This window comes from Megascapheus bottae, chromosome 7 (assembly GCF_031878675.1).
Source record: "Megascapheus bottae isolate mThoBot1 chromosome 7, mThoBot2.hap1, whole genome shotgun sequence".
Taxonomy (NCBI): Eukaryota; Metazoa; Chordata; class Mammalia; order Rodentia; family Geomyidae; genus Megascapheus; species Megascapheus bottae.
Window position 1 is genome coordinate 32,639,387 of NC_143515.1, and position 12,191 is coordinate 32,651,577.

At 44.2% G+C, this 12,191-nt stretch overlaps 1 protein-coding gene across 1 annotated transcript; it reads right to left on the reverse strand.

The window, feature by feature from the left end:
* Positions 1-352: 352 nt before the first annotated feature.
* Positions 353-9,341, reverse strand: LOC150060558 (uncharacterized protein C2orf78-like). The gene is made up of 5 exons (XM_090337558.1): positions 8,478-9,341; positions 8,008-8,029; positions 6,443-6,658; positions 5,376-5,571; positions 353-1,448 (listed from the first exon to the last, which is right to left on the reverse strand). The coding sequence occupies exons 1-5, from the start codon at positions 9,339-9,341 to the stop codon at positions 353-355; spliced, it is 2,394 nt and encodes a 797-aa protein (XP_090193684.1).
* Between the last annotated feature and the right edge of the window lie 2,850 nt (positions 9,342-12,191).

A 12,191-nucleotide genomic window follows, 5' to 3' on the forward strand; every position in this document is an offset into this window, starting at 1 on the left:
CTCCCATGCACAATTCAAGTGCAACTTTTCTCCACCCTCAATCCAATTTCTTCTTTCAAGTTTAACTTTTGAGTCCAAACTCTATCCAAAATGAAGCCAAACTTTGCAATATCATAAAACTCAAATGGGTTCTTTATTAGTCATATATTAAATTTCATTACATTTAATCGTTCAGGTTAAGTTTTGGGTATATTGTAGTAATATTATTCTACCAACATCTATGCATTTATATCAATATACTATATGCCTATATAAATGTTCATATTTATCTTTGTATATATATATATATATTTATATATATATATGGGAAAACATGTGGTACTCAAGGTGGTACCCACAATCGCAGCAACTCTTACACTGTGTAGCCATAGTAGTGAGACACTTCCATATCTCTTTGCCTCTGAACAAAAAACTGCAGTTTCCCCAAAGCAGTGTATTGGGCAGCATTCTCACGCTCTTGCTGGGCCCGCCTTTTCATGGCTTCACGCTCTGGCCTTTGCTCCTTGGTGATGGAATTTGATACTACAGGGCCAGGAATACCGGGTTTCCTCCATGGAATTGGTTGGCGGCTGAAATCTTGGAGTAGGTACTGGTTATGAGGCTTAGGCGGTGAACGGAACTCGTTCCCAGCAGTGGAAACAGGCTTGTGCTGGACAGAAGCGCTGGATGAGGTTGAGTGGGGTTCAGGCCTAGCAACAGCAGACTGAGATACACTAGGCTGGGGAGCATTGGCCGATCCCTGTGTGTGTGTATTGGTTACACTTGGCTGAGATGCTTTGGTGGAACCTCTGAGACTCGTGTTGGCAGAAGCTGGTTGAGACAGGCTGACTGCGGTAGGTTGAGCCGTGGTAGGATGAGGCCGTGCAGGGTATGGTACAGTGGGCCTCCTGGAGGCCAGAGACTGTGGCCTGTGAGGAACGGGTCGAGCCTGAGGCTTCTCTGGGGTTAGAAAAGGCAAAGGAACCAACTTGACCTTGCCAGGGGGAGGCAGCTCATCCTGGGATGGGGATGGACACTGGCTTTCACTCCTATCCCTCTTCCTGACTTGAATGTTTCTAGGGCCTTTACCCTCATGTGGAATATCCAGCCATGATTTCATAGCAGAGTCTCGTGTGCCGCTTGCAGTTTTCTTCTCATTCTTCTTTCCTAGGGCATGAAAAACCTGCACTGACTCCCACATCTGCACGCCTAGGTTGGTTCGAGGTCTTTTGAAGGTCTCTTGGCTAAGCTCAGGGTGGCTTCTCTTGTGCTTCATCTTGGGAATGCTTGCCTTCTCTTCTGTTTGCAGTTTGTTCCCTGACTGCTTGGTTTCTTCACATTTCTTGGGATTGCTTCCCCTGATCCTTTTGGGTTCATTCTGCCCATGGCTCTTTGTTTTGCTCACCCTTCTGGATGCAGGCTTTGGAGGCTGGGCTGTGTTCAGGGAAGCCTTGTCACTGTCTGGGGTGCTACTGAGAGATGTATGGCGTTAACTGCTTTAACTGTAATTCCCAGGATAGCAGAAGTGACTCCATTTTGTGTAGCAGCTGCAGTTTAGTTATAAAAAGAAATTGAAAAATAACCAGCAAGATGTTCACGGTCAGAGTGACTGAGAACTGAAATTGTATAGACAGGATAAGGAGTAAGATAAGGAGTATGTGAAAAACATGTTATGACCAGAAGAAGGACACGTAAGCCCTTCTCTAGCCAAAAAGGAAAATTCCACTACTGCCCAGAGTAAACCCCCAGCCTCATTTGAATTAACCAATCCCTACCCTGTAACTATGCTTCTGCTTCTGTAACCCCGCTTCAGCTACCCATAAATACTCCCCTCTCCCCAGCCTCGGCGCGCAAGTCTTCTAGGAGACTTTGTTGCCCCGGACGCCCGTGTACCCAAATAAACCTCTTGCTGTTTGCATCCGACTGCGTGGTCTCGTTGTTCCTTGGGAAGGGTCTCCTTCTGGAAGACGTCCCGCTGAGTCGGGGGTCTTACATTTGGAGGTCCCACCGAGATAGGACACCCCCACCCAGGGACCACCGACCCACCTCCGGGAGGTAAGCTGGCCAGCAAATTTCTGTTGTCTTTTGTATGTCTTGTCTTATGTTAAGAGTATTTCTGGAATCTGTGACTCGGCCGTGTCAATCTGTATCTGGCGGACCCGTGGAGGAGCTGACGAGCTCGTACTCCCGACCGCAGCCCCTGGGAGACGTCCCTGAGGCATCTGGGGTCAGATTTCTGACCCGTCTGGTTTCTCTTTTTTTGGGGGCTTCGCCTCAGTCTGAGGACTCTTCAGTCCAGCTGATAAGGGAAACATCTGGGTTTCTTCCAAACACCAGTTTACTTTCGGTTTTGGAACGAAGCCGCATTGTGAAGTTTTTTTGTCTGTTGTGTATTTTTGTTTCTTGTGTTAATTGTGACGGGACTGAAACTGACTACTAACATGGGACAGACTGTGACAACCCCTTTAAGTTTGACTTTACAGCATTGGAAGGATGTGCGGACCGTGGCCAGCAATCTGTCAGTGGAAGTCTGCAAAAACAGATGGATGATTTTCTGTTCTTCTGAGTGGCCAACTTTGATGAGTGTGTGTGAATGAGTGAGTGAACATGTTCAAGGTTAAATTATCAGCATGCTGTATAAAACAATGGATAAATTTATACTTGAAATAAAAAAAGGCAATTGGGTAAATCTAAGTCTAAACTTCAAGAAAATTATTAGGTTAAAATGTTTTACAATGTCTCAAAGGGTTATTGCATTGTTTTAAAGAGAAACTGGTAAAAAGTATTTTCTAAATGAAATTTGCATTAAAAAAATTTGATATTGATATGCATAGAGCTGTTTACATTGTAAACATTGTGTCCTGTTTAGCCCAGAGGTATTAGGGAATTTGGAATCTATTTCCTTAAGTTAAAATTTGGAGATAAATATTAGGAATTAAAATGTAAATTTATTTATTAATGTCAGAGACTTTACCTAAGAGAAAGGATGGGAAAACTTAGAATAGTCCTGTGTGACCATCTTGGGGGGTGAGAGGTGAACTGGCAAAGATGCAGCTCTGGGTAAATAAGCTGGAATGAAGGCCCGTTCACTTAACCTGGTCAGGTGGACTGAGATCCACATCTTTGCTCTTTTTCTTTGCAGACTGACACTGAAAGTCTGATGGTAAAATCTGGGTAATCTGATTAGCATTTTAAAAGGAATGAATGTTTAAAAGTTTATCTCTGTATGTTACTGGGTTGCAATTGGACGTATTTCAGAAAAAGAAGGAAACTAAGTCCAGATTCAGACTTTTGATGCACTGATGATGTTTGCAGTTCTTGCATTGAGGAAAAAAAAAACTTATTTGAGTTTAAACTGTTGCTGGAGTTTTAGGCAGTAACCTAAACTGCAGGAAAAAAAAATGCCTCTCCAAAAAGGAAACTTGAGAAACAGCCCAAGGTCCTACCCCCAGATGAATAGATTTTAGTAGACCTGGGATGATTGCCAACAGTTGTTACAGGCACTGCTGACCTCGGAAGAAAAACAGCACGTGTTCCTGGAAGCTCTGAAAAATGTACCGGGTGACAATGGGCGCCCCACCCAGTTGCCCAATGAGATAAACGCTGCTTTTCCTCTAGAGTGTCCTAATTGGGAATTTACTACTCCTGAAGGTAGGAACCATCTAATTCTTTATCGCCAGTTGCTTATCGCGGGTCTCCATGGGACCTCCAGGCGCCCCACCAATTTGGCTCAGGTTAAGCAAGTGACCCAGAAAAGTGAGGAGTCTCTTGCAGTGTATAAGCGGGAGACTCAGTAAGTAGTGGGAAGAGGGACAGAGCAAGTGAAGAAGGGAAGCAGTAAGTAGTGAAGAGGGACAGAGCAAGTGAAGAAGGGAAGCAGTAGAGAAGAGAGAGAAGAGAGAGAGGTAGCAGAGGGACAGAGACAGAGAAGAGAGAGAAGAGCGACTAAGAAGGGAGGCAGAAGAGAGAGAGAATGTTAGGGACCGGAAAAGAAGTAAGGAGATGAGTAAGTTACTGGCCACAGTAGTGACAGGACAGCGACAGGATAGACAGGGAGGAGACAGACGGGGCCCGGCCCGACTTAACAGACCTTCCCCTCCGAGACGCAGACTTCACCTGGTTCACAGACGGCAGCAGCTTTTTGGAGAATGGAGAGCGGAAGGCGGGAGTGACTGTCACCACTGAGACTGAGGTGATTTGGGCCGGAGGGTTACCTCCTGGGACATCGGCTCAGAAAGCTGAACTCATTGCCATGACCAAGGCCCTCCAAATGGCTGAAGGTAAGAGACTCAACATCTACACGGATAGCCGGTATGCATTTGCAACGGCTCACATACATGGAGAAATTTATAGAAGGAGGGGCTTACTGACCTCAGAAGGAAAGGACATTAAGAACAAAGCTGAAATTATAGCCCTGTTGACTGCACTATTCTTGCCCAAAAGACTGAGCATTATGCATTGCCCGGGCCACCAAAAGGGGGAATCAATGGAGGCCAGAGGCAACCGCCTAGCAGACAAAGCGGCCCGGGAAGCTGCACTCCAGGGTCAGAGAACTCCACAAGTGCGAGTTCTCCCAATGACAGAAAAGTCCCTCTGCAACCTTCCTCCACTCCCATACACTCCAGAGGATATTGAGTGTCTTAAGAAAATGGGGGCGGCCTATGACCCCAAACAAGGACAATGGACTTTCGATGGGAAAACAGTTTGGCCCAAAAAGTGGACTTTTGAATTTATTTCTAATCTCCACACTTTAACCCACTTAAGCAAGAATAAAATGAAGACTCTCATAGACCGGCAAGAAAACTTTGGCCATCTCTTGGGAAAAGATGAAGCCCTGCAGCGAGTATCTGATCAGTGTTCTGCATGCGCTGGAGTCAACGCAGGGCGGGCCAAAAATTGGACTTGGAGTCAGAGTGAGAGAACACCGCCCAGGTGTTCATTGGGAAATTAATTTTACAGAAATCAAGCCTACCCCACCAAGCATGAAACAGCCCGAGTAGTGACTAAGAAACTACTGGAAGAAATTTTTCCCAGGTATGGCATGCCCCAAGTACTAGGAACAGACAATGGGCCAGCATTTGTCTCCAAGGTAAGTCAGTTGGTGGCCAAGTTATTGGGGATTGATTGGAAGTTGCATTGTGCTTACAGACCCCAAAGTTCAGGACAGGTAGAAAGAATGAATAGAACCATAAAGGAGACTTTAATTAAATTAGCCATAGCAACTGGCGTAAAGGATTGGGTGTCCCTACTCCCCTTGTATAGGACCCGGAACACACCGGGCCCTCATGGACTAACTCCCTTTGAAATTATGTATGGAGCACCCCCACCTCTTGTGAACTTCCTCCATCCTTATGTTTCTGATTATGCTAATAGCCCCTCTCTCCAGGCCCATTTACAGGCTCTTCAGATAGTCCAGAAGGAAGTCTGGAAACCCCTGGTGGCGGCATATCGGGAGCAGCAGGACAGGCCTATCGTCCCGCATCCCTTCCAAATTGGAGACTCCGTGTGGGTGCGACGACACCAAACCAACACAGTCCTGCTGACAACTCCCACCGCTCTCAAAGTAGACGGAATCGCTGCCTGGGTCCACGCCTCCCACGTGAAAGCGGCTCGTCAGGATCAGGACAATTCCACCAACCAGACCCCAGAATGGAAATTGCAGCGCACCCAAAACCCCTTAAAGATAAGACTTTCTCAGTTGTAATCCTTTCTTGCCTACTTCCTTTCCTTTTGGCTTCTGATAATCCCTATGTTCCCAAAGCCATCACTTGGCAAATAATATCTCAAACAGGAGATGTTGTCTGGTCAACTACCGAAATTCATACTCCTGGCACTTGGTGGCCCAGCCTTACCCAGCAATATCAGCAAGTGAAAAATAAAGAGACGGTCTTCATTGAATGAAGGATTTCATTCAAGGAACCAGAAGAAAATGGGGGAATGAGAGATGTATGGCTTTAACTGCTTTAACTGTAATTCCCAGGATAGCAGAAGTGACTCCATTTTGTGTAGCAGCTGCAGTTTAGTTATAAAAAGAAATTGAAAAATAACCAGCAAGATGTTCACGGTCAGAGTGACCGAGAACTGAAATTGTATAGACAGGATAAGGAGTAAGATAAGGAGTATGTGAAAAACATGTTATGACCAGAAGAAGGACACGTAAGCCCTTCTCTAGCCAAAAAGGAAAATTCCACTACTGCCCAGAGTAAACCCCCAGCCTCATTTGAATTAACCAATCCCTACCCTGTAACTATGCTTCTGCTTCTGTAACCCCGCTTCAGCTACCCATAAATACTCCCCTCTCCCCAGCCTCGGCGCGCAAGTCTTCTAGGAGACTTTGTTGCCCCGGACGCCCGTGTACCCAAATAAACCTCTTGCTGTTTGCATCCGACTGCGTGGTCTCGTTGTTCCTTGGGAAGGGTCTCCTTCTGGAAGACGTCCCACTGAGTCGGGTGTCTTACACTACACTCAGTTTCCTCTTCCTTCAGCAGGCCCTGTGGCTGCAGCTGCTGGCCTTTGGCCTCGGGAGTTCCATCCACACTTTCCAAGGCGTCGTGCTTGTTCTTGGACACTTGATCAGTGGAATACTTGGTGACCACAGAGTTTTCCTGCAGCAGAATCTCATTGATGGTGTCTGTATCTTTGATGTGGGTTATAGTAGAAATATTGGATTGCTGAAAATCTGTGAAGGAGGTGAAAATCTGGTTAAAATGAATGTCTTGACCAGCACAGTGATATCTGTTAGCTACCCACTGTCACATTCCATTCCATTTGTCTCAAGACTCAGAGTATCCAAATTGGCCTTGCTCCATGTAGACTTCTGTCTTGGCCCTAAGGTTAATGTCGACCTGCAGCTGCTAAATGTCAGGTGGAGCATCCTGACTTTCTATTAGTTTCTCAAAGGCAACCAGAGGCTTTCAAACCTTGCTTTCAATTTCATCCTAATGCTTATTCTCTGTGTCTGGATTTGCTGGAGGCAAGACCAAGGTACTAGGAATGTTTACTACTGGATTGATATTGGAATGTCTCCAAAGTCAGGTGACACATGTTTCTCTCAAGGACTTCAACATTTATGCTTGTGGGACTTGGGTTGTCTGCAGTTTGTGACTGGCAAAATTTATGATTCTAGAAAGTTGTGATTCTAGAAAAGTGTATGCATTGCCAGGGAAGTTTCTACTGATGTAAAGAAATCACAGCAGAAATCAGTCCCTGGTAAGTAAGATGCTCCATTTATGCACCAATGATTTAAGGGCATTGTCATCACAGAGCAAGGTGTTTCTAGCAGCTAGTTTTAAGCACCATGGACAAGGATCGTGAGTTGGAAGATCGTGATAGCTACTCTATGTAAAACTTGTGCTAATTCATTTTCATTATTTCTTTTCCCTTTTCCTCTATAGAATTGTTGTCAGTGAAATAAAAATGAAAGAAGTTTTAAAAGTAGGAAATGATTTGGACATCATGTATGGGTCAGAAGTAAAGTAGTTCCTTACTGTGTTCTTGACTCTGGGTTCAAACAACAAAAAACCCAGCTTTATAAAGTGTCATCTATTTATATAGTTGTCGATTATTGCCAGTGTCCTGTAAGTAAAATAGGTGTTGATTCTCACCCTGATCTGAGAGAACGGCAAGTGAGGGGCAGTCAGGGAGGGGAGGACAGGTTTAGCATGTTTTGAGTGCATTTCTGAGAGTTGAGTGTGTGTGCATGTGCATGTGTGTGTGAGGGAGAGACGGGGAGAATAGAGAGCTAGAGAATGTGATCATGCACTGGATGCTTCTGGGACTTGAACTCAGCCTTTTTTCTTTTGCTGCTTGACTTTTTCTTAGGCCTGATGTATTCTCGCTTTTTTTAGGCATCTATTGTCTGCATTTGGGAACTGACAATGAGATGTTGAAAACACTTTGCAGGCTGACTTTGAAATTTGTTCCTCAGCTCTCAGGCTCCTGATTAGCTAGGCCACAGGCATGATTCAGTGGTGCTCAGCTCCAGGGTGGAATTCCTGCCCATGAAATATGCAAAATATATATTCTCACCTGCTTCCTTTGGGCAGGTTCTCTGCACACAGTAAAGCAAGTTTATCTGCTATTATCAAAACTAATGTTTGACATATTTTCCAATGAAAGCAAAGAACTCGAACAAGAAGGGGATTAATTAGGGAGAATGGATTGTGAGGACAATGTAGACCATGGCCTCACTGAGTGTGCTTTGGGTGGCATCTAAGAGCAGCACAGCCATATTTCCTCACTCATGTATTTACTTAATTGTCCAGTGCAATTAGTGGCAGCACTGAGGTTTAAAGCCGTCAGTGCTCCACCACTGGAGCCATACCCTTGGCCCTCTGCCTCATGGCAGAAATTGGAGGTCTCCTTGTGAGTGTGGTGGGTGAGACTGAGGATTTAGACTCCATTTGTGGAGTAGTGGAGACTCTATGCAGATGCAGGTCAGCCCCTCCTTTTTGTGCTGCTAATCCTGTTCCTTTCTGTTGTCTGTGCTTACCTTGAACATTGGTTTCTGGGTGGTGTTGAGCAGACACAGAGTAGTAGATTCCAGAAGTGGAGACTGGTGGTGGGACATTTGCGGGCTGAACCTCTTGGAGCATCATCACGATTTCTGGCTGAGGAGCAAAGACCCTGCTCCCTGTATAGGACACAGAGCCATATGATTGCAGGCAGGGACCAGGTTCTCCAGATAACAGAGGGCCCACTGTGCTTTGGTTATAGTAGTAAATTTGGTTGTTTCGTTGGCAGGGAAGTAACAAGCTACTACTCTCTTGTTGTGGAATGTGAGATAACGTCCCCTGAACCAGGCTGGCAGACAGCGATGGATACAGAGGGACTATGGCATTTGCATCCGCATATCGAGATGTCATAGTCATTGAAGGGACTGCTGTGCCCTGGTCAATGAGAGTCACTGTGAAGTCTCCCAGTGCAGAGGACTTTTTATTGTGTCCTGTGTACTCCCATTCAAAAGCACTGGCACAGGAGGAGGCTGCAGTGGAGATGTGGTTCTGGCCAGTAACCCCTGACAGCATGGGTGTGCTGGAATGTTGGCAAAGACCCGTGAGTGGCTGCAAAGAGGTGCCAGAGGTCGATGGCAGTGGCCATGCTGAAGTGAAGGCTGGGGTGGAGACTGTGGAGATGTTGCTGCTGTTGCCTGTTAGAGAAGTGGCATCGTTCTCCACAGGAAGAGGAAGCTGTAGTGAGTTTGCAGCTCCAAGTAAAGATGGATGCTGGAAATTGTCTGCAAGAAGCAAGGGGTGGTTAAAAAATGGATAAGGTTGCCCAACTCTCACTGTTTTGGAGGAACAGCATATTGGAAGCTGGCTGTGACTGACTGGGAATGCTCTCATTCCAATAGCCACCCACATTCTTCTGATGAACTTGGCAAAGAGGTTCAACAGGAGACACCAAGTGGTTCCTGTGCTGTTTCCTAGGCAGAAGCAGGCTTCTCCTTCTTGTCCTGACTTTCCCTGAGTCACTCCTAACTGTGTCCTAGCATGTGAGCCTTTTGAATCTCAGGTATCCTCAGTGTACTTGTTAGATCACCCATTCAAGAGCAGGAAACCTAGGGGCAGAGGCCAGCCTGATTGGCTCAAATACTTCTTTTGAATTACTATGAGCACCGTGTTCCAAAGGGTGAGCAGGTGAAGAATGCCCAGAAATCAGGAGAACTTGAACTTCCTATAAGCCAGTGGATGTTGGTCTTGAGAAAATAGTTTGCATTTTTCTTGTTATTGTGTAACCTTATAGAAATCTCTGGCCATTTTTAGTGCTTACTTAAAACCCAGACCAGAAGATAAGTAAAGAATACAATGACCACCTCAGAGTTCCCAATATACTTTTTGTAGGAAACCTGAAACCCTCTGCTGGGTTGGGTGGCTCACTCCGGTAATCCTAGCTACTCAGGAGGCTGAGATCTGAGGATTAAGGTTCAAAATCAGCTGGAGCACAAAAAGACCTGAGACTCTTATTTCCAATTAAGCTCCAGAAAATGGGAACTGGGACTCGGCTCTAGGGTAGGATGGTAGCTCTGAGCTGAAGAGCTGAGGGATTCTCCCAGGCCCTTGTCAAAACCCATGACCCACACAAAAGAAGAAAAGGAAGGGGCCAGGAGTTTGGCCTAGTGGTTGAAGTGCTTGCCTAGCATGCATGAAGACCCGGGTTCGATTCCTTGGTACCACATACACAGAAAAAAGCTAGAAGTGGTGTTGAGGCTCAAGTGGTAGAGCTCTAGCCTTGAGAAAGTCCAAGGACAGTGCTCAGGCCCTGAGCTCAAGCCCAGGACTGGCAAAAAAAAAAAGAGGACTAAGACGTTCTGAAATTCAAGTCACTCATCAATGATATATTATACATGCTGAAAACAATGATATCAGTAATAATATTGAATAATGAATGTAAGTGACATATACATGACTGATATCGAACAAAATAGACATTAAAGCTAATTTGGATGTATGTCAAATATTCATTATAGTATACTTACCAATAAATAAAGTGATCTTATTACATATGCAATGTTGTGAAAACAAACATTTTCTCATCTATTTCAGACAAAAACCATCACAGGATTAGAAAGTGGTTTTCAATTATATGTGTGTGTGTGTGTGTGTGTGTGTATGTGCGCGTGTGCATGTGTGCGTGTGTGTGTGTGTGTGTGTGTGTGTGTGTTTTGTATTCTGGGAGTTGAACTGAAGTTGGTATAGGTGTAATGTGTGTGGAAGCAGAAAAATGCATTAAATGTAAATATTCAAGCATTCACGCTTTGTTTTTGCTAGTCCTGTTCTTGAGCTCAGGGCCTGAGCACTGTCCTTGGACTTTCTCAAGGCCAGAGCTCTACTACTAGAGCCTCAGCACCACTTCTAGCTTTTTTCTGTGTGTGTGATACCAAGGAATTGATCCTGCATCTTCATGCATGCTAGGCAAGCACTCTACCACTAGGCCAAACTCCCAGCCCCCATGCTGTTTTTAAATACAGATTTTATTCTTATACTTCTGCATGTGAAATGTTTGAAATTATACTTTCAAGATAAAATTCTGGAAAGGACTATTTTGGACAATAGGGCCTAATATGTGCTATGTAACTGTTGTATCCTGTTTACACGGTGAAAGTTTTCAGAGCTCAGAGGCTCAGAATTTCTATTTTCTGGTCTTTCTCAGCTTGTGGAAGCTGTTGAATTTCCTTAGCGAAAGCTTTCCTTCTCCACTTAAAGGCATACCACTCCAATCTGTTCTTATATCGCTCATCTCTCATTCTTCTCCCTGGACTGACAATAGTGAATCTTCCTTTTCATGAACATGGATAACTCTTCATTTATTCGACTGCTCCTTTGATTTTCTCACCAAAGCTTGGTAATTTTCAGCATGTACATCTTACACATATCTTTTGTAATTATTCTAAGTATCTCATAATTTTGGTAGTATAAATGGCACTCTCAATTCAATTTCCAGTTGCTTTTTGAGAATGATTAATCATTGTCTTCTGACCCTATATCCTGGAAGTTAGGTAACTTGTTTTTTTTTACATCATCCCTCATGCCATATACATGGTCATAATTGACATAGATCAATATTTTTGAATGTGCAGGAGACCTAGTATCCCTAGCACATGGGATAGTGTGGTTAGACAATCACTTTTTTTTTTTTTTTGCCTGTCGTGGGCGTGAGCTCGGGGCCTCGGCACTGTCCTTGGACTTTCTCAAGGTTAGAGCTCTACCACTTGAGCCTCAGGACCACTTCTGACTTTGTTGTTTTTTTTTTCCAATGTATGTGGTACCAAAGAATCGAACCTGGCTTTTTCGTGCATGCGAGGCAAACACTCTACCAGTAGGCCAAACTCCTAGTCCCAGACAATCACTTTTGTCAGGACATTAATACCAGATTGGACAATATAGCACAAATGTAGAAAAGAAAAAATCAGAACAAAGAAAGACAAACCAAAATGATTTCTCTAAATATCATACCTCAATGTAAAGATATTAATTGTTCTAGCTGGGTATTTAAATCAATTTAGTATAAATAGCAGCATCAAAAAATCTTTAAAAAGCATTTGAAATGGGAATTAATGTACCATCTATCTGGCAAATATCATGTAACCCTTATATAACAGTAAAAAATATATATATATAAACGTTTGAAAACCAATCTGAGAAAAATATTGATACAAATGTAAAATAAACACTTAGAATTCTATCATTATCATCATTATTTACAGCTTTTAG